This window comes from Natator depressus, chromosome 1 (assembly GCF_965152275.1).
Source record: "Natator depressus isolate rNatDep1 chromosome 1, rNatDep2.hap1, whole genome shotgun sequence".
NCBI classification, from domain to species: domain Eukaryota; kingdom Metazoa; phylum Chordata; order Testudines; family Cheloniidae; genus Natator; species Natator depressus.
Genome location: NC_134234.1, coordinates 149,942,857 through 149,965,393, shown reverse-complemented (window position 1 = coordinate 149,965,393; position 22,537 = coordinate 149,942,857). Strand labels below are relative to the sequence as shown.

The window sequence follows — 22,537 nt, the reverse complement described above, 5'->3', positions numbered from 1 at the left end:
TCTCATTGGCTCAAGAGATTGTAATATTGTTTTTATTACTCTTATTTCAGCTGTGTCATGGTCACTATTTTTGTTCATTTGCCAATCATCCTTGGGTTCATAATTAGGTCTGAGTCTAATGCTGTTCAAAGATCCTCTTTATGGGGAAGAATATTTAGAAAGTCAATGGATGCAAAAACTCATTCTTATTTTGAGACTGCCAAGAGTAATGCTTCAAGGGACATTTATATCATTGCCAGAACCAAGCTGATTAATAGTCATGTAACTGAATTTGAATATACAATGACTCTTCTAGAGGGTCAAGTTCAGAATGGTCCATACAAATCAATGCAGGATGGGTGCTAGGTCATATTGTAGTCAGCACCTATTAAGGAGAGGTTAATTTGTTATATTTTATGCTACAGTATAATCAAATGCATAACTACAAAATAGGGAATAACTAGTTAGGTGATAATACTGCTGAGAAGGATCTGGGGGTTAATTGAATGGTTTCAGAGTAGCAGCTGTGTTAGTCTGTATCTGCAAAAAGAAAAGGAGTACTTGTGGCACCTTAGAGACTAACAAATTCATTTGAGCACAAGCTTTTGTGACCTACAGCTCACTTCATCGGATGCCCAAATTGAATATGAGTCAACAATGTTATGCAGCTGCAAAAAAGGCTAATATTCTGGGGTGTATTAACAGGAATATTGTAAGAAAGACATGGGCGGTAATTGACTTGCTCTACTTGTCATTGGTGAGGCCTCAGCTGAAGTACTGTGTCCAATTCTGAGTACCACACTTCAGGAAAGATGAGGATAAATTGGAGAGAGTCTTAAGGACAGCAACAAAAATTATAAAAGATTTAGAAAGCCTATGAGGAAAGGTTAAAAAAACTAGGTGTGTTAAGTCTTAAGAAAAGATGACTGAAAAGGGCTGCTATAAAGAGGACAGTGATGACTTGTGCTCCATGTCCATTGAAGGTAGGAAAACAAGTAATGGGCTTAATCTCCAGCAAGGGAGATTTAGGTTAGCTATTAGGAAAAAATTTCTAACTATAAGGGTAGTTAATATGGAATATGCTTCCAAGGGAGTTTGTAGAATCCCTGTCTTTGGAGGTTTTTAAGAACAGGTTGGGCAAACATCTGTCAGAGATGGTCTAGGTTTAGTTGGTTCCACCTCAGTGCAGAGGCATAGCCTCGATGACTTCTCGAGGAAGACAGAAAAAAGGTGTATGACATGTCTCTTACTCAAGATGTGATCTAAAATATGAAATGCAGTATCCAATCCTAGGGCATACAACAGCTGAAGGTATTGCATGGGACACAAGCATGATGAGATTATCAGACACCACTGAAATAAAAACATTTCCGTATGCTATGCATAACTGTCTCACTGTTACCCAATGCTCCGCACCCCAATATCGTGGTTTGTTGTATCCCTCCTGTTGGCTCCTGTCTTATATTTAGAATGTAAGCTCTTGGGGTGGGGACTGATCAACGGATGTTATTCATCGGATAGCATGATAGAGCACTAATCCTTGATTGGTTCTGTCTCTAGTCACTACCAAACCACAAATAATATTTAACAGAAAATAATTGAGCAGCTTTGCGAATAGGGACCGCTACCAGGGAGTTTCGAGAGGGAGTTCTTCAGGTGAAGGAGGAGAAATACAGGACCCTTGGGGTAAGTGGCTGCCTGTAGAGTGTGTTTGTGTTTGGTGGTTACTTGCTGTGTGCTGAGCTTGTGTTTGTCTGTCTGTTTGTTTGAAGGACCGTGTGCTGTGGCTGGCACTTGGAACCTGTGAGCTTCTAAACAAGGTTTGAAATCTAGAAGCCTCTGTTCATTGGCTGAGCCTTAGTCAGGGGTCAGGGCTATCAAGAAGGCCAGGGCTTTACAAAGCAGTGAGCAAGTGACCAGCGAGCTTTGCGAATAGGGACCACTAACAGGGAGTTTCGAGAGGGTGTTGGGAAGGGGGCGAGGTACGCTTGCCGTTCTCTAAAACCTTTAAACTAAACTATAATCAAAACTTCTTGATTTAAACAAAAACCTTATCATTAACCTAGGTAGCTGTAGGAGAAAATGCAGGCAGAAGCCCAGCAGCAGAGTGGGGGCTATCCTGTTTATTGCATTCAGTGTAGCATGTATGATTACCTGCCCTGTGGGCAGGTGGCATATGTGTACATTCGGTGGAAGGAGCTCCTGGCCCTCAGAGACCGTGTACTGGCTTTGGAGGCCAGGATGGTGGAACTGGAGGAGCTAAGGGAGACAGAGAGGTATGTTGATGAGGCTTTCCAGGACACTGTAGATTTGTCCCATTTCCGGTCAGACAGCCCCTGCGCTGTTCATGAGGACAAAAGGCCCAGAGAAGGAGAGCAGTCAATGGGAACAGAGGGAAACCTTCCTATAATTGGGACCCTCCTTCCAGATGATGTTGGGGTATCCTCTCGCACTGAGGTTACCTCTCCGGTGGAGGGAACTCCAGTCATTAGGAAAAGGCAGGTGTTAGTAATGGGAGATTCGATCATTAGAAACATACATAGCTGGGTTTGTGATGCCCGGGAGAACTGTATGGTGACTTGCCTGCCTGGTGTGAAGGTTGCGGACTTCTCGAGGCATCTAGATAGACTTATGCAAAGTGCTGGGGAGGAGCCGGTGGTCGTGGTACATGTAGGTACCAATGACATAGGGAAGGGTAGGAGAGACGTCCTGGAGGCCAAATTTAGGCTGCTAAGAAAGAGACTGAAATCCAGGACCTCTATGGTGGCATTCTCAGAAATGCTTCCAGTTCCACGCGCAGGGCCAGGTAGGCAGGCAGAGCTTCAGAGTCTCCATGCGTGGATGAGACGATGGTGTAGAGAGGAGGGGTTTAGATTTATTAGGAACTGGGGAAACTTTTGGGATAGGGGGAGCCTATACAGGAAGGATGGGCTCCACCTAAACCGAAGTGGATCCAGACTGCTGGCACTTAACATAAAAAAGATTGCAGAGCAGTTTTTAAACTAAGCGATGGGGGAAAGCCAATTGCTGCAGAGGCGCACGTGGATCGGACAGAGACTTCTCTTAGAGGAGAGTCTATTGATAGAGATTCTCTCGGTTTTAGTCAGGAGGAGGGGATGGAAGAGGATAAAGTATGGGCCAGATCAGACAAGAAACATTCACATAAAGAATCTGACACATCAGAAAAGAGCAGACAAATAAACAGTGACAAGTTTTTAAAGTGCTTGTACACAAATGCTAGAAGTCTAAATAATAAGATGGGTGAACTAGAGTGCCTCGTGTTAAAGGAGGATATTGATATAATAGACATCACAGAAACCTGGTGGAGCGAGGACAATCAATGGGACACAATCATTCCAGGGTACAAAATATATCGGAAGGACAGAACAGGTCATGCGGGTGGGGGAGTGGCACTATATGTGAAAGAAAATGTAGACTCAAATGAAATAAAAATCTTAAATGAATCCACATGTTCCATAGAATCTCTATGGATAGTAATTCCATGCTCTAATAAGAATATAACAGTAGGGATCTATTATCGACCACCTGACCAGGACAGCGATAGTGACGATTAAATACTAAGGGAGAATAGAGAGGCATCAAAATAAAAAAACTCAATAATAATGGGGGATTTCAATTATCCCCATATTGATTGGGTACATGTCACCTCAGGACGAAATGCAGAGACAAAATTTCTCAATACTTTAAATGACTGCTTCTTGGAGCAGCTGGTACAGGAACCCACAAGGGGAGAGGCAACTCTCGATCTAGTCCTGAGTGGAGTGTAGGATCTGGTCCAAGAGGTAACTATAACAGGACCACTTGGAAATAGTGAACATAATATAATAACATTTAACATTCCTGTGGTGGGAAGAACACCTCAACAGCCCAACACTGGGGCATTTAATTTCAGAAAGGGGAACTATGCAAAAATGAGGAGGTTAGTTAAATAGAAATTAAAAGGTACAGTGACTAGAGTGAAATCCCTGCAAGCTGCATGGACGCTTTTCAAAGACACCATAAGAGAGGCTCAACTTAAATGTATACCCCAAATTAAAAAACACAGTAAAAGAACTACAAAAGAGCCACCGTGACTTAACAACCATGTAAAAGAAGCAGTGAGAGATAAAAAGGCATCTTTTAAAAAATGGAAGTCAAAACCTAGTGAGGTAAATAGAAAGGAGCATAAACACTGCCAAATTAAATGTAAAAATGTAATAAGAAAAGCCAAAAAGGAGTTTGAAGAACAGCTAGCCAAAAACTCAAAAGGTAATAAACTGTTTTTTAAGTAGATCAGAAGCAGAAAGCCTTCTAAACAACCAGTGGGGCCCCTGGACGATCGAGATACAAAAGGAGCACTTAAAGATGATAAAGTCATAGCAGAGAAACTAAATGAATTCTTTGCTTCAGTCTTCACAGCCGAGGATGTTAGGGAGATTCCCAAACCTGAGCCGTCTTTTGTAGGTGACAAATCTGAGGAATTGTCACAGATAGAAGTGTCACTAGAGGAGGTTTTGGAATTAATTGATAGACTTAACAGTAACAAGTCACCGGGACTAGATGGCATTCACCCAAGAGTTCTGAAAGAACTCAAATGTGAAATTGTTGAACTATTAACTATGGTTTGTAACCTGTCCTTTAAATCAGCTACTGTACCCAGTGACTGGAAGATAGCTAATGTAACGCAAATATTTAAGAAGGGCTCCAGAGGTGATCCTGGCAATTACAGACTGGTAAGTCTAACGACAGTACCGGGCAAATTACTTGAAACAATAGTAAAGAATAAAATTGTCAGACACATAGAAGAACATAAATTGTTGCGCAAAAGTCAACATGGTTTCTGTAAAGGGAGATCATGTCTTACTAATCTATTAGAGTTCTTTGAGGGGGTCAACAAACATGTGGACAAGGGGGATCCAGTGGACATAGTGTACTTAGATTTCCAGAAAGTCTTTTACAAGGTCCCTCACCAAAGGCTCTTACGTAAATTAAGTTGTCATGGGATAAGAGGGAAGATCCTTTCATGGATTGAGAACTAGTTAAAAGACAGGGAACAAAGGGTAGGAATAAATGGTAAATTTTCAGAATGGAGAGGGGTAACTAGTGGTGTTCCCCAAGGTCAGTCCTAGGACCAATCCTATTCAACTTATTCATAAATGATCTGGAGAAAGGGGTAAACAGTGAGGTGGCAGAGTTTGCAGATGATACTAAACTGCTCAAGATAGTTAAGACCAAAGCAGACTGTGAAGAACTTCAAAAAGATCTCACAAAACTAAGTGATTGGGCAACAAAATGGCAAATGAAATTTAAGGTGGATAAATGTAAAGTAATGCCCATTGGAAAAAATAACCCCAACTATACATAAAATATGATGGGGGCTAACTTAGCTACAACTAATCAGGAGAAAGATCTTGGAGTCATCGTGGATAGTTCTCTGAAGACGTCCATGTAGTGTGCAGCGGCAGTCAAAAAAGCAAATGGGATGTTAGGAATCATTAAAAAAGGGATAGAGAATAAGACGGAGAATATCTTATTGTCCTTATATAAATCCATGGTACGCTCATATCTTGAATACTGTGTACAGATGTGGTCCCCTCATCTCAAAAAAGATATACTGGCATTAGAAAAGTTCAGAAAAGGGCAGTTAGGGGTTTGGAACGGGTCCCATATGAGGAGAGATTAAAGAGACTAGAACTTTTCAGCTTGGAAAAGAGGAGACTATGAGGGGATATGATAGAGGTCTATAAAATCATGAGTGGTGTGGAGAAAGTGAATAAGGAAAAGTTATTTACTTGTTCCCATAATATAAGAACTAGGGGCCACCAAATGAAATTAATGGGTAGCAGGTTTAAAACAAATAAAAGGAAGTTCTTCTTCACTCAGCTCACAGTCATCCTGTGGAACTCCTTGCCTGAGGAGGTTGTGAAGGCTAGGACTATAACAAGGTTTAAAAGAGAACTGGATAAATTCATGGAGGTTAAGTCCATTAATGGCTATTAGCCAGGACGAGTAAGGAATGGTGTCCCTAGTCTCTGTTTGTCAGAGGGTGGAGATGGATGGCAGGAGAGAGATCACTAGATCATTACCTGTTGTGCCCCAGAGGGAGTGAACCTCTGGCATTGGCCACTGTCAGTAAACAGGATACTGGGCTGGATGGACCTTTGGTTTGACCCAGTATGGCCATTCTTATGTTCTTAAGGCTGTCCTCACTGGACCCCTGGGAACTTTTAGAGAACTACAACTGCAGAGGATCAATCTTTTGTCTTGCGCACCCTTTTTTCCCCTTCAAACTCGTAAAAGAATCTAGAATGGCTTGTGTAATTCTACAGTGGTGTGCATATGTGTGAGCACAGCTGGAGAGTAGAGAAGACGTTTTAGTCTGTTTTTACAAGGCCAAGTGGTATATTAAATGTTTTGACTGTAATGCATTTGTTTCAGGGAGCAGGCTATGAATTTCTGTACTCACTCTTCCCAGAAGGCATGGCTTCTGATGAGAAGGGATAAAACTCTTTTTTTAAAATACAGCAGTATCAGAAGGGAAAATAGGAAAAGGGTCCATCAATGGTTATATAGGTCCATCAATAGCTATTAGCCAGGATGGGCAGGGATGGTGTCCCTAACCTCTGTTTGCCAGAAGTTGGGAATGGGTGACAGGGGATGAATCACTTGATGATTACCTGTTCTGTTCATTCCCTCTGGGGCATCTGGCATTGGCCACTGTTGGAAGACAGGATACTGGGCTAGATGGACCTTTGGTCTGATCCAGTATGGCCATTCTTATGTTCTTATATCCAGAAATCTCATGTGAGAACTGATTATCTACTTGGCTCGTCTGAAAACAAACACAATAAGAAAATTGCAAATGTAAAATTAATTGGAAGGATGTAGGGCTGAGGGTATCTGTTCAAAGCATTTGCAGAGTACCCCTTGCCATAGTGTTAAGATAATGGCAAGTGAAACCTGTTGGATTTTAATCTAGTGCCTGTAAGGAGCATAATTGTTTCCATCCAGCTGCTTAGTTCACTAAATCAGTGTTATGGAATGAGTGAAATGGGGGAGGAAGTTACTTTAAAAACATTGTCAAAACTGTTTGAATCACAAATGAGATTCAACATGGATCAGTTTCAAGTTTTGGGTGACAGTTCATGTCAGTTCTTACGTTATATGAAGCAGTTTGCTTGTCTTTAAAAAAGAGATCTAATTTTTAAATAAAATAATCAGAAAAACAGGATCTAAATTGCTCTAGAGAGAGAGCAGGCACATGCAGGTACTCAACTGGGCACAGATAATGAGCTATAAAGTGGTATTTAAAGAGTTTCTCAATTATATATTATTATGCTACTAGGACAATTCAGTTGGGACTAACTCCTAGATCTTGGTATGATGTTGAACTCTGATTACATTTGGGAGGATAGATTTTAGACAGTCAGTAGTTACCCATTTCGTTCAGTCAGATTTTGGACAGCACACTGAGTAGTTATCAATTTCTCCCTCCACCCAAAAACAAACAAATGTTGTTCTTCTACAATAGAATAGAGCTGTGAATGGAGGTGTTTCAATAGGGTGTCTGATCAGAAACTGAGGAGGGGCAGGAATTGGAGGACTGCCATGCCCAAGAACGGACACCTTATTCCATGTTCTAGGACTGGATGTGCAAATTTTCTCTAGGCAAGGGACTTTTCAACAGATCACATATCCCTTCTCCTCTGCACAGCTGCTCATGCTGCAATAACCACAGATAAGTCAGTTGTATTTGTGCTGAAATTGTTGGCCGTCTCAGTTGCCTGGTCTCCCCTCCCTCCTAACAACTTCACTACCAAACACCCTAAGCCAGTGTGCTAAGGGTTGCCTTCAGTCTTGTGTGCCCCCTTGTGGCAAAAGCTGGAGACACAATAAGACTGCTTCAGTTTTCCTCCTCTGATGGATCTCTTGCTTCTAGCCTGCTTGTTGGTCCTTTGTCACAACCTCTGCCCTCCAACTGGGTTGCTGGTAGTCCTTTCCCCTTTCGGGGGTTGTAAAGAGTTCAGTACCTCAGCAGGCCAGTCATGCTAAATGAAGGTGTATAGTCCCTGGCCTCTTTGATTGTGGCCTGCTTGTTCATGGCCTTAATAAACCCTCTTGTTGGGTTTGGTAGGGGAAACCATGCTCGCTCACTCACTCTCTTGGTTTCAGGCTAGAAACCCCGTATACGGTTGTTGGGGCCAATTTCTCCCAACCCCTTACTATTTCCTTGGCCTGCTTCCAACTGTGCTCCTCTTTTAGGCCATTTTTCAGGTTCACATCCTGTGATCCTCTCCTCTAGAGGGTCTGGTTTCCCGGGTGGCTTCTCATCACACTAGTCTGTTGCTGAAAGCTCCTGCTCTTGGTGGCTCCTGAGCCTCTCTAACTCTTACCAAGCTGTATTTCAAACCACGCTTATGGTTTCCCTCCTTAAGGCCAGAATTCCCGTAGCCCTCTTCCTGGAGCTGGGGCTCTGCTCAAACCATCAGAATCTCCCTCCTTCAGGCAGGAGTCTCCCCTAGCCCTCTTTCCAGGGCTAGGGTTGTATTTTAGACAGTCCCTCTGTCTACCTCCTTCAGGGAGGAGTCACCCAGGTCTCTTTTTTGGAGCTAGACTAGTGACTTAGGCCAGTTGTAGAGCCTTGGTCTGTTTCTCCTTCAGCTGGAGCCTTTACTCCACAATTAGTTCCCAAGCCCTGAGCGTTCGGCAGTCTAGCCTTCTTCTGCTGATGCCTGCATTGCTAGGAGAGAGAGGCAGCATATATGCTGGTCCCATTCCTAAAGCTCATCCCAAATGGCTGGAGGAGAGGGGAGCCTTGCCCTGCCAACTCTGCAAGGGCCCTGGTCCAGGCGCTTGAAGAGATAATAATGGGATTCCACCCACACACTACTTATTCCTTGGACCATTTCCTCTCTCCCAATAGATCCTTGGCCTTTGCATATTAGACCTGACAAAATCTTAAAGGGCCACAGTACATGATGGGGTGGACTGCCCCACCAGGCACCACTACCTTTAAGGTGGCAGATCACCCCATCACACACGTGTACAGAGGGGTGGGCATCCCACCACTTCTAGCACTAATTCCTATAGTCCTGCAGCATATGCTTCATTGGGTACTGACACTTGTATCCTCATAAATAAAAGCTTCCCTCCCCCAGCAATTTTATGCACAAATAGTGGTAACCACAATGTTTGCAGAAAAACAAATTAAAAAGGATACAAACCTGACCAAAAAAAAATCACCAGTCAGATTTTGCACAAATATTTGTGAATACATTTTCCCACTATTTCCCCAGCTGTACTCCAGATATAATTGGCTAGCTGTCAGTCTGAGTGATCAAAGAATATTTACAGGCTCCAAGTGAAACATGTCTAGCCCTGCTGGGCGAGCAGGATGGTGGGAAAGATACAGAGCCATGCGGGTGGGCATTAAAAACAGGATGAGGAAGAGGAGAGATGGATATGCTTCTAGCACACTTAGATAACAGAGCGGTAACACTAGTAAATGCTCACCAAAAGTATTTCAAGTTTCATTTAAAAATAAATAAGTAAAATCTGATCCAAGGCTCAAAAAGTATTAATATTAATAAGCAGCAATTTAAATTGAGCAAGTGGCAATAAAAACGATATCTTACACAGCATAGCCTGTTTTGAAACTGTCTTCTGGCCAAATATCCCAGGAGACATTAACTTAGAATTGGAGTCTGATTCTTTCAGCATCCGAGATTGGAAATGAGCATCCCAGAAGCACTGAAAGCTGCTCAGCATTCAAGGAGCAGAAGTCAAATGGAAAGTCTGCACCACTTCCTTTTGATTCAACTATGCAGCAATGCTAACAGACAAAAAAATTCAACAGCTTGCCTGCTTTTATGAATCCTTTCTTTATATGACTCTGTGTGTGCACTTCTGTGTACAGATAGTTATATATGCAGACAATGATTGAGAATGAAAGAAAAAAAGTGCTCCCCACGGAAAAGTCTAGAGCATTCTGGTGCCAGTCAGGACTTCTAAAAAGAGACACAAATAAGACTCAGCTACTCAGCTGTTGACGTGACTGCAAAAAAAGCAGCTAGGGCTACAATTGGTAAAAAGGAGTGTGATGGCTTTGGAGCTGCCCATAATAATTTATTAATACTGTATCTTGATTGGGCTATTGTGTTTTGCACTTCATACACATATTGTGTTAAGTCATTAGCAACATTGTCAGGAAAAGTTGCCTAGGAGAGGGAAGGGAAATCCAGATATGCCACTCTTCAAACACTTGAGGGACAATACAGAGCCATTGGCCATGATGCACTGGCTAGATCGCCGACTGGGCTTGCTAAACAAGTTTCTCCAGGAATGTCTCAGCCCCGTTGAGGGGGAAGAGATCAGTGTCTGAGAAGGGTTTAAAGACAGAGAGCTGGTCGACACTGAAAACAGACATTGGCATAGCTACCATGGCATAGCTGTGAAAAATCCATACCCCTCAGAGACGTAACTATGCCGATCTAACCTCTGCTATAGACAGAGCAGCTGGGTCGATGGAAGAATTCATCTGTTGACCTAGCTACCACCTCTTGGGGAAGAGGATTAACTACAGTGATGGGAGAACCCCTTCCATTGCTGTAGTGCTTTGGTGTAGACACTCACTATAGTAGTGCAGCTGCAGCTATGACCTTGTAGCGCTGTAAGTGTAGACATAGTCTTAGACATTCTCCTGAAGATGTTAGATGATTAAAGAGGAGACTGAGCCAGAGACTTCTGGGAAATAGTCTGAGCCCTAGATTCCAGGGAGAAAGAGGTCTGGAGTTAGATATGCCTACTAAATCCTTTAAGTAAGACAGAGGCATACACACTGTTTCATGATTTTTAAAATCCTTTTCTCTTGTTGTGCTGTGTTCCTACTGTTAAGATTAAACTATACTTTGTTTTAAGAAGGCTGTTTGCAGTTACCATTTCTCACAGCTCCCAAAGGGAAGAACGATAGGTACTGAGTCCAGTTGGACCTGCTGAGTAATCACAGTTAGTATTTAAGGTATGGGGTCTGGTCTGAGAGTGGGAAAATCCCATCATTCTGCCCCAGAGACTGAAGACCTGGAGGAGTACATTCAGAAGAGACCAGAAGAGGGGACAGAGGAGCAGCCAGCCCTCAGCTTTGGCAAGGAGCTTAACAAAGAATTGATAAAGCAAAGGTAAATTCTCCCGAAAGAAAAACACACCACTCTACATTAGTTTGCATTATATCAAGAGATCACTTGATCATTACCTGTTAGGTTTTACTCCCTCTGGGGCACCTGGCATTGGCCACTGTGGGCAGACAGGATATTGGGCTGGATGGACCTTTGGTCTGACCCAGTATGGCCATTCTTATGTTCTTATGTTATCTCCATTGGCTATTTCTTATGGCTTTAGTAACAGGTATGGATCATCAAGAATAATTTTTCTTATTTCAGTTTATGCCATTTCATTACCAAGCCAAACTGGAGTAATTCATGCAAGAATTCACTATATATTATCTCCTCTGAGCTGTTCAGAGTTGAACTAGATTGTACAAACAAATTCCATGTATGCAGCTTTACTGTTTAGATCAACACCAATATCCTACAGAATGCTGCTAGTAGTAATTTAATGTCACTATAAAATTAGGAAGCCCAATTCTGCCCTCTGCTTTGCATGCATAGCTCCCATCTAAATTAATTGGAACCCCACCCCCTGCAAGTTCATGTCAGAGCAGAATTTGGCCAGGAAAGGTGATACAGATTGTTAACACCGAAATCAAAATATCAGTATCACTTGCAGGAAATGAGCTCAGAATTACACCTTAATGCCAGGCTCGCTGCCTGTATAAACCATTTTCAATTTTAAGAAAGTGAAAGTGTAAATTTTGTCATAGCAATAATGATAAAAATAGTTTTGAAATAGAAACATTTGGGTTGGCAGGTACCCCATGTCATCTAGATAATCTTGCAGGGTGATGGGTACATTTTATTATTTCTAAACTATCTATAGAAGATGGGAGTCTAGCTTTAGGGCTTGGACCAGCAAACACTTATTCTTGTAAGCATTCCTGTTGAACTCAATGAGACTTTAGAGGCATTATCTTGGCCCTATTGAAACCAATGGAAGTTTTGCCACTGACTTCAATGGGGTCACAATTTTACCCCTCATGCATAAAGTTACTCATGTGTATATTTGTGGGCTCTAGGCCTTGGTAGTTTGTCTCATCATTGCTTAATAGTTCTTGTAGTTAAAGTAAATCCAAATAAAATTTAACATAGACTTGAGCTGCAGCAGGGAAAACCTAAGTACTTCTTGTTCTGTCCTCTAGAACAGGTGATGGTAACTGATCCCTGTCCCCTTCACAGAGTGGCAGCTGTGATCTAGTAAACTGAGCTTGGGACTGGGAGACAGGGGACCCAATTTCCCATGGTCCTGCACCTTATGCAGCTATTTAAATCCGTGTGAGGTGGGTATAAAGCTCTACCATTCTGGCTTGGTAGCATTTTATACTGGTGTAAATATCTACACCTGGTGTAGGGCAAGGGGTAATGTTCTAATCCTGGTTCTGGCATTAACGTGCTGGATGCTATTGGAGAGACGAGGTAGGTGAGGTAATCTGTTTTCACTTATTCTCTTGTCCTTATTTTCCTCATCTATAAAGTGGGGATAATACTTAGTTACACACTTCACAGGGCTGTTTGAAGGACTAATTAGTTACTGTTTGCATAATGCTTGGAAAATATAAAATGCTGTATAAGTGCAAAGTATTTGAATCCCTGTATGTATGTGCAGACCATGATGGCTGCTCTCAGTTTTCTTTTGTCTAGACAGAAAATACAACCAGTTCTCGTAATCCACAGAATACAGCAGTATTCAAGGAAAGAGTAGTTCTCAAAAAGTCTGGAAGGGTTCATGAGATTCTACAAAGGCCCAGAACATTCTAGGAAGTTAGTGAAAAATGAATCCACATACAGAATACCTAAGACATTTTACTTCAAACATTCTATTTTCCCTTTTGTCACTAACAAAAATAACACCCTGAGACCAGCACCCCCTAGCCTGGCATCCCAGGCAGTTGTCTGGGTCGCCTGCCTCTAAATCTGACCCCGCTTCCAAGTGAAAAATGAGGCCATGCTCATGGCTTAACAGGATGAACCTTTCCTACTCTGTTTATCCAGTTATCTGTACTGGCTGGTGACAAGGAGTGATGGGGCCATGACCCTATTTTCTCCCTGCCTTTTTTGTGCTGGCTAGCACCTTCAGAACACTAAGAGGAAGCAGCCTGTACCCTGAAGGAAGCACAAAGAATGCAACTGTGCCTGACGACTGAGTGGGTTATTCTGATCAATAAGTATGGTAAAACCCACTATGCGCAAGGTGCTTTCCGAACACTCAGAACGAGTGGCCTCTGCTCTGAAGAGCTCCCTCACTGTCTACCAGGAGGAGGGTGTGAAAGGAAGGGGGAGTCTTCTTGCAATCTCCCTCCTGCCTGTATGCACAGGAGTGAGGCACAGTATAGCCTTAAAACTTCTGGGCAAGATTTTAAAAGATGGGTGCCTAAGGTTAAGCTCCTAAATCCATAGTTAGGTGTCTAATGAAGAAGCTCCTGGTTTTTTTGATCAGATGTTTTGAAGGTTAAATATAAAGAACTTATTAAATGTTTTCAGTGCCTATTCCTTTTTCTTGAGACATTTTAATTGGCTTAGTTTTGGAGAGACTGTGGAGAAATGGGTTTCCATCTGACTGTTTGGGGGCAGTGTCCCCTGATTCAGGACTTTAGGGACAAGTGGCTGCCATTTTATGTACCTCTCAGGTCCCCAGCAGACATACATTGCCAATCCGTATGCCCAAAGAGAGTGGAGTGAAACCTAGGAGTCCATTATTAATTATTGCTGTTGGAGCACTGTGTGTGAGTGAACCTAGGAAGAGGAATCTCCTGTTGTGGATCAGTGTGTTTATGATGGAGTAGGGAGAGGACTGCAAACTTTCTAGACTCTTTCACAGACTGACATTCATGCTACATAAAGGAATGGAACAGAGAGATGATACAGGACCACATAAAGTCCCTGTTGGCTCCAGCAGCATCCCTTTCTGTGGGGCAGGGGCAGGGAGAGAGGAGCACAGAATGTTTAGCTGCCAGGTCAGTTTGCCTTGCTTATCCTGTGTGTGTGTGTGAGAGAGACCATGATCCTGCGCTGATCCATGCACGACTCCTCAAAGCCAGCTAGCCCCAAAAGTAAATGATTGGGGTTGAAAAATGTGGCAGGGGAGAAGGATTGAAATCGGGATAAGGCCAAGTTATACTGAGACTGGATTCTCGCTCTCAACCCAAGGGAGGGGGAGTCCCTGCAGGGCAGGCTCAAGATCCATTTTGGGGGCAGTATCTGTGAGTGTGCTGGGGAAGGTGAAGCTTACAGCCCTCCATGGCGGAGGCAGTATCTCGCCCCTGCAGGGGGGGGCTCAGAGTGTTGCTGGGCAGCCTGGAATGCTGGGGCTGGCAGTTTAACTGACAGATGGGATTGCCTTGTGCACCCCATGCACAGAGAGCAGGCCGAGTGAGCATGGCTGGAGCTGACACACGCGTCGCTCCCCCCTCCCACAAGCTTAAGGGAGGAGGTGACTATAACAGGCTGGCAGCATTTGCCTGAAATAACCCATTAGCCAGTGTGGAGCCTTAGTGGGTTCTTGTGAATTGCTGAGGTAGGGGTCGCATTACCCAGCCTGCTGACAAGGGAGGGAGGTGGGAGTGGCTCTTTGGGGAGACAGGATCCAGGGCTGAGCAGCAGTGAGGGAAAAACCCTTAAGGCAGCTAAGACTAAGGAGGCGCCAGCTTGCTGGATATTTCTGAGAGCAGGAGGGGTGAGCGTGGCCGGAGCTGACGCATGCATCACTCCCCGACCCAGCACAACCCGGTGTTAACATCCTGACATGTTACAGAGGGGCCCCTCCTTTGTTGGCCTAAAGCAGTGCAACTCACTGGCCCACCAGAGATACCCTAAGATTAACTCCCCTTTTTGCTCCCATTGCAGAGGGGTCCCATCCTTGCAGGGCAGGGCCAGGAGGGCGTGGGATGACGCTCAGGCGAGAGGCTTCCACCGAGGCCTGGTCTACTCCTAAAACATAGGATGACCTAGCTACGCTGCTTAGGGGTGTGAAAAATCCACACCCTGAGAAACATGATTAAACCAACCTATGCCCCGCAGTAGACTAGACAGATGGAAGAATTCTTCCATCAACCTAGCTACCACCTCTCGAGGGGGTGGATTTACCACAATGATGGAAAAATCCCTTCCATTGCTGTAACAAGTGTCTGCACCACTGCGCTATGGCAGCATAGCTGCAGCACCCGAGCTGTGTTGCTGTAGCACTTGTAATGTAGGCATACCCTGAGAGACTAGTGTGTGTTTAGAACCCCAGCAAGTAACCTGTGTTTGTACCATATGGCCCCAAAGGGGTCCTGTTGCAGAAGCAATTTGGATGGGTCTGAGGGGATGATTTGTAACCTGACTCAATAAGATCCTAGCTATCGTGGGGATGGCTGCCGTATTACATACATAACATAAAGGGACAGATTGTAGTCAAATAGATATTCATTGTGGGCGGTGTGTATGTAAGAATCCCAGGGGGAGAGGGAGGAATACTCTGGATATAGCATTATGGACCTGGAAGTGAATCCTAGGAGTGAGGTCCTGTTGAGGGAGCAGGGTGGATGTTGGAAGGATGAAACCCTGGAAAATGGGAACCTATTGGGAGATTAGTGTGAAGCCCATGGAGAATGATGGAAGCAGGGTGCATGTGCGTGCGCGTGCCTGCCTGCAGGGATGAATCAGAAATGGGAGGAGGTCCTATTAGGGGAAAGCCGCAGAGAGGGGGCATCATTTTGGAGGAGCAAGAAGGGTGCTGTGAGAGTAAAGTCCAGGATAAGGGGTTTCCACTGGGAGAGAAGCTTTTTGCTCTGTGTTTGTGCAGCACCTAGCACAATGGAGTCCTCGTCCATGTCTAAGCTCCTAGGTGTTATGGTAATACAAATAAAAATAAATCAATTTGAGGAGAGAAATGCTAGTGCTGGGGGTTGAAGGTCAGAAAATAATGATTTATCTTAGGGAAGAGTTTGTGTAAGCTGAAGGGAAAGGCAGGAAAGTGAGGTCTTACTGGGCTTTTGCAGTGTATCATTGTGTGCAGGTGTGTGAATGAAGTCCAGCTGTGAGAAAGCTGGATGTGAACTGTGGTTAATCGAGGAGATGTCTGGGAAACAATTGTGTATGTTATGGGGGAGGGGGAAAGAGGATGGGGAATTTGAAGCCCAAGGCACTGCATCAGAACAGCTCACTACTTATTCAGCTTCACTTTCTTTGTTTCTCACAGGAATTGTTCTTCCAAAAGGTTCTGCTCCAATTGTTCATAGACCTCTACTGCTTCAGCCAAAGTGAAGCCAGTTCCACTGAACTCACTCCACTCCATGTCCACAATATGCAGCACGGAGATGATTCCAAAAGCCATTTGGTAGCTCCAGAGCAGCTCGAGGATGAGAATGGGATCCAGTTTCATATCCACCAGGCAAACGGCATCAGGATCTGTGACCGCTTCCTGCTTGGTCTCTGCAAAGAAGGGGAGAGATGCCAGCTTCACCACACATGCTACCCTTACCACTGGCAGGTGATGCGGAAGAAGAAAGGAGTGTGGCAGAGCGTGAATGAATCGGCTCAGCAGCACCTGGAAAAACTTTACAGTAATGTAAATGACTCACTAGTTACACTGGTGGAAAAGTAAGTGACAGGAAAACTCCAGACCCAACTTCTCCCAGAAGGCAACTCTCAGCTGCTCTTGTCCCAGACAACCCCCCACTTCCCGCCCCCCACCCCCAACTGGAAGTGCATAGCGGTGCTTTAGAAGTAGAAAGTTCATAACTACTCCAGTCATTCCCTCTCCCAGCAGCAGGAGCACTAATTCTAGGGAGATCATAGCTAAAGCTAAGATTTTGTCATGGTTATTTTTAGTAAAAGTCACAGACAGGTCATGGGCAATAAACAAAAATTCATGGAACCTGTGACCTATCTGTGACTTTTGGCGCTGCAGCTCCATGGTTCCCCCACCACTTTTGGAGCTGCAGGGCTCCCCTCCCTCCTCCCGCTTGAGGCTGTTGCCAGTCGCTGGAACCCTGAGGAGGGTCCCCTGAGGAGGCTGTCACCTCTCTCTGGAACCCTGCCAAGGCCCTGCTAGCTGCCAGCTCCTGTCCCCCAGCCCCAGGGGCTGAAGCAGAAAATGTCACAAAGGTCTCTGGAAGTCACAGATTCCGTGACTTCCATTACAGAAATGACATGACATTAATGATAGCTACTCCAATCTCAGCCTTTCCCAGCTACAGGCACAATATGGTACAGGGCGACTGTCTGTAGACTCAGACCATGTCCACACAACAGCTACAACTGCAATTTTGTTACTGGTTAGAGGCATGCTGCATTTAATCTGTTATAATGCAAACAGTTTGGGTTGTATCCATTCAACAGCTTTTCTGCCACCACATTTGTGATTTTTGCATCAATAAATAATGCTCTGCCTAGCCATGTTTTTATGAGCCTATTCTAGGAAACTACACCATAGTGCCCAAAATGTAATAGGGGCATCAAAGCACTCGCTATTTTTTCAACCCGCACATACTTTCGGAGTAGCATTATCAGATTTCACACGCAAATCCCATAATCCTACTTTAAGGGTTGCAGTGTCCATTTTCCATCATGGAAACCAACCAGGTACTTCAGTGAGATCTATCCTCCAGCTTCTGGAAATTTCTATTCTTCCAGACTGTCAAGCAGCAATGATAACAGAATGCAAAACACTCTGAGGTGGTACCTGAGGAGGAGGCAGAGCTAAATGAACTACATACATTGCTTGTGGTTTCGGACTAAGAACAATGAATGTCAGGAAAGTTCTCCATGATCCCAGATGAATATTTTTTAAAAGTTACATACAAAGACATCATTTGTACATTGGCCAAGTCATGAGACTCCAGTAAGAGACTCTGCAGCAGCAGCAGTTAGCACCAGTGTTGGCACCCTGACCCCATTACCTAAATAAACTGTAAGCTAACTCATCAATCAACTATATAACTCTAAGTGTGACTTGTTTGCAGTATTATGGAGAGATGGGAGCCACCAAGGGAGGGGGAATGTAGTGAGTGGGGGTGGGGCATTGGGGAAAGGGCAGGGCTGGGGTGTTCGGTTTTGTGCGATTAGAAAGTTGGCAACCCTAGTATGGATGTGGTTTCAGATAGTCCAGCTTTGGTAATATTCAACCATAAAGGCTAGAAACAATTTAAAAAAGAAGTAGTTTCTATGCTGCAGATTCTGATTGTATTGATGTGTGCGAGCAGCTTATCGCACTACCCCAGCCTGAGATCTTTTACTGGTTGTACGTGGTCCTATGAGAGCACATTCTTTTTGGACGTGCTGTAGGAAGCAATGCAGGAGCACTGGTGTATGGGAAGCTCCAAGCTACTCTGTTCACAGCATCTCTCAGCAGGAGGTGCTGCGGGGGATGGTTCAAGAGTGATGATGTTCGCTTGTGCTGCAACACCAGCTTCTTTCAGCAGGAGAACCTCTTGCAAGTTCTGTTTCTTCCACAGGGATGGTTCAAAAGGCAAAGTCAACCTAAATGCTATGGAACTGTTCTCCTTTGGTCCTTATGGCAAAATACGGCGACTCTCCAACACCCATGATCCACAGCAGAACCCACATCTCCACACAGAGTGGCACATGTATTGGCTTGATGAAACCAATTGGAAGGAATATGAGGAGGTCAGGAGAGAAAGAGGCAAGGGTGATGCCCTCCAGGGCAGAGTTGGGAGTTGCAATGTGGGAAGTAGTGTGGATGAGAGTAGAACTGGATTATTATAGGCAAAGTGTCAGAAGGGAAAATTGGCCTTCTTCCTTATCATATTCTGATTCCATCTCTTCTCCCCCTCCCCCCAATTTCTCTCTCTGCATAGCCAATTTCCCAAGAAATCATTAATGCCTTTGAGAGCGGCTTACAGAGCTACAGCTTCAGTCACGAAGGCCAACAGTACTCTCTAGATTTGAAGAACCTTATTCAAACTAACTCAACAACAGAACAAAAGTCATCCATTCAGCGCCGTCCTGCCTACCGCACACCTATCGACATGGTACCACATCTGCGGTAAGCAACTCCACCTGCACTACTCTCTCTAAAAAAATGTAAGTGGCATTCAGATAATTATTATACAGGGAACTGGTGAGGGCACCTATACATTTAAATTGCTTAACACTTTCTATTGTAAAGGATTATTGTGATGTTTTGAGAGAAGGTCTCACACATCCATTGTTTTCAGCAGGCCTTTAATATAAAGCAGGGAGAAAGCCCTGGGGCTAGAGAAGTTCCTTTCTTTTCTCCCTGAAATTTCCAGTTGGGTTTAGCTCATTTACAGACTGTCTGCCGTTTCCTTTCTCTCACTTGCCTTCCTAAGGAAAATGTTGGCAGTACACCAAGATAACACCACAAACATTCTAAGGACAGGCCCATGCCACTGACAAAGCAGCAGCATCACAAGCTCCTCTGGGAGCTACTGGAGTAGCAAGAGGAGGCAAGAAGGCAAGGCAAGGCTTCCTCCCACAGCCATACCTCCCCCTGGATTCAGCGTGAATGACTGTGCGTGACAATGAATGGTCACTGGGTAAAGGAACAAGGGTGACGATGATTCTCCTAGCAGCTAGGGAACTCACCTTGAATATGGAAGGCCTACGTTAAAGTCCCTGCTCCAGTGGCTAATCAATTACACAAAGTGGAACAGCTTCAACAGAAGAGCTTGAGAGAGACCTGTACTGGAATACCTATAGCCCAGTTGTTACGGTGCTCACCTCCAGTGAGGGAGACCCAGCTCCAAATCCCTTCCCCACATCAGGCAAACCCAGTCTCCTACATCTGAGCTAAAAGTCATAAGGTATTGTAGTGCATTCTTGTGTTGAATCTCACCCTTTAGAAATGCCCGCAAAGAAAACTCTTTGGGCCAAACAAGATGCTTAATTTGACCCAAAGCAGATCTTTTTGATTCACCAAAATTTTTAACAATTTTAAGATTTGGTTCAACCAAAGCAACTGTTTTGGGAGGTAGTGGGAGGGGGACTGCCAGCAAACTGAAAAAAAATCAGTTTTTTTTCCCAGCTCTAGTTGCAAAGTCAAGAATTTGAGTTATGAAAGCCTGTGCAACCTTAATTTATCCTCTTTGTGCCTATACATTATGATCAGGTTATTTATTTAACTTTTTATTAAGGCAGTTTTTACATGATCACATACTATTTTTTCCACAGGAACCTGTGTCACTCAGTGACATGCACTGAGTTGAATGCACCGAGGGACAGAATTAGGTTGCCATGGCAACTGTAAATCTGTATTTCCTAACTTTTAAGTGCCCAATTTTGCAATTTAACTATCTTTTTGAATTAGTTTTTTTGTAAGTAATTATCATTTATAACACAGTAGTGCCCAGATCAAGATTTGGGCCCCTGTGCTAGGCACTCTACAAACACAGTAAGACACAGTCTCTGCCTCAAAGATCTTATAGTCTAAATTAAAACAGGTGGAACATATGTGTGTGGGGATAGGATTGGATGATGAAGGTAACCAAAACATATTAAGACAAAACAAATATTTCTCCTATTCTCTTTTTAGGACACTCCCAAATGGTTGTAGGGGACATCTCAATCCTTATGCTGCCAACATCCCTGGGGAGGATCCCACTGATGTGTACTCTGGCCCATATCCTGCATCCTGGATCTCATGCCCCTCAGAAGGACCCACTTATGTGCAATGTGAAATAGCACCATCAGAAGCAGTGTACCGCACAGTTTATACTCTCTTCCACAAATCTCTCTCAGAGGATACATTTCTGGTGTTAGGGATTTACAGGATCCGGCAGGAGTATCTTTGGCAAAAATACAGCAGGTAAAAAGAAAGAGGAATACAGAGCTTGTGTAGGCATAAGCAGACTAAGCAATTGCTTAGGGCTCTGAGCAGCTCAAGGGGCCCCCCTATTAATTATTAGTATGTGTTGTGGGAGGGCAGGATTCCTGTTTAGGGCCCCTAGTGGGCTAGCCCCGGCACTGGAGGAATACATGAGGTTATAGAATGTACCATGGGATCTAGGTTGGGAATAGTGTGTTGCAAATCCCGGTGTAATCAAAAATCTTGGAACCTGAATCTCAGATGCTAATACACTAGAATAAAGATCCTGTTGTGCTTTGTGGCAGACCATAGATCTTATCACTAATGAACTGAATGCAAATCCCACTGTACTAGAGTGAACATGTTTGTCAGTGGGTGAATCTTAATGCACTGGTGAGTGTATAATGGTTTTTGATGGGTGATCTTTGAGTTTGGGTGGAGTAGAACTTTTGCACAACAGTGATCATACACAGGTGTGGGTGTGATTAGTTGTGTGGGGTATCTTGTGCTCTCTCAAATGATAGGTAACTGAACCCTTAGTGCTTAGAATTCAGGATTGGGTATTTTAGATATTGAGTAAGCAGGGAGGAATGAGAACATAAAAGTAGGACGAGGTCTCCAGTTCTCTCTCAGTCCCTTAGCAAATGTTCCCACACAGCAGTAAGCCTAACTTCCCTGTTTCTGTGTTCTTTTCTCTGCTCAGTCAGAAGGAAATAATGTCCCGAGGACTCTCAACAGAAGAGAAAAAACAGCTAGAACGGCATCTCTTCCATGGCACCTCAGCAGACAGCAAGAACTCCATCTGCCAGATGGGCTTTGACCCTCGTCTCTCAGGACAGAATCTTGCTGCCTTTGGCAAAGGCAGCTATTTTGCCAAGAATGCCCAGTACTCAAATGGATTTTGTACAGCATGCAAGGCTGGGCTGCGCTATATGTTTCTGGCAAAAGTCCTGGTGGGAAAGTCTGCTGTAGGGAATGCTAATTACTGTCAACCCCCAAGAATAAGATCTAGTGGCCGACCCTTTGATTCATGTGTTGATTCTGCTTCCAGCATCTACGTGATCTTTAACAGTAGCCAGTCCTACCCATACTTCCTGATCTGCTACAAACTGCTTTCTGACCCTGTTGCACTAGATGGTTCATAATTAGAGCTGGCCAAAAAAATTTGTGCATAACTTATTTTTCCCCACTTGAAAAATGCAGATTCAGGTCAACTGAAACAATTTGCAAATTCAGGTCAGTTTCAGTGAATTGTTTCAGTCAGGAAAAAGAATTTCAGAAACATCAGAACAGTTCATTTCTGGAATGAAACATTTCAACTTTTCTTTTTTGGAAAGGTGTTTCATTTCAGGTTTTCCCTCAATGGTACTTAAAAACACTTAACACCTCTCAAAATCAAAATGAAATTTTGACATTTTGGTTCATAGAAACATTTTGTTTCTGGTTGACCCAAAGCAATTCCCCCGCCAATTTTTTACTTTGGCAACTGAATCAAAAAATCAGTTATTCATACTGCCCTATTCATAAAGCATTTGATATAAAGAACAACCCTCATGGTGGCTTTGCTGATCAGGGCACTCACCCCAGGGGTGTAGGGATCTGTTTTGCGTCCTCCACACTC

At 43.9% G+C, this 22,537-nt stretch overlaps 1 protein-coding gene across 1 annotated transcript; it reads left to right on the top strand.

Moving 5' to 3' along the window:
• Positions 1 to 901: 901 nt before the first annotated feature.
• LOC141982212 (protein mono-ADP-ribosyltransferase TIPARP-like) lies at positions 902 to 22,066 on the top strand. Its single transcript, XM_074944111.1, has 7 exons — positions 902 to 962; positions 1,598 to 1,665; positions 16,327 to 16,727; positions 18,584 to 18,755; positions 18,947 to 19,134; positions 20,644 to 20,916; positions 21,620 to 22,066. The coding sequence occupies exons 1-7, from the start codon at positions 902 to 904 to the stop codon at positions 22,059 to 22,061; spliced, it is 1,605 nt and encodes a 534-aa protein (XP_074800212.1). The 3' UTR covers positions 22,062 to 22,066.
• The last annotated feature ends 471 nt before the right edge of the window (positions 22,067 to 22,537 follow it).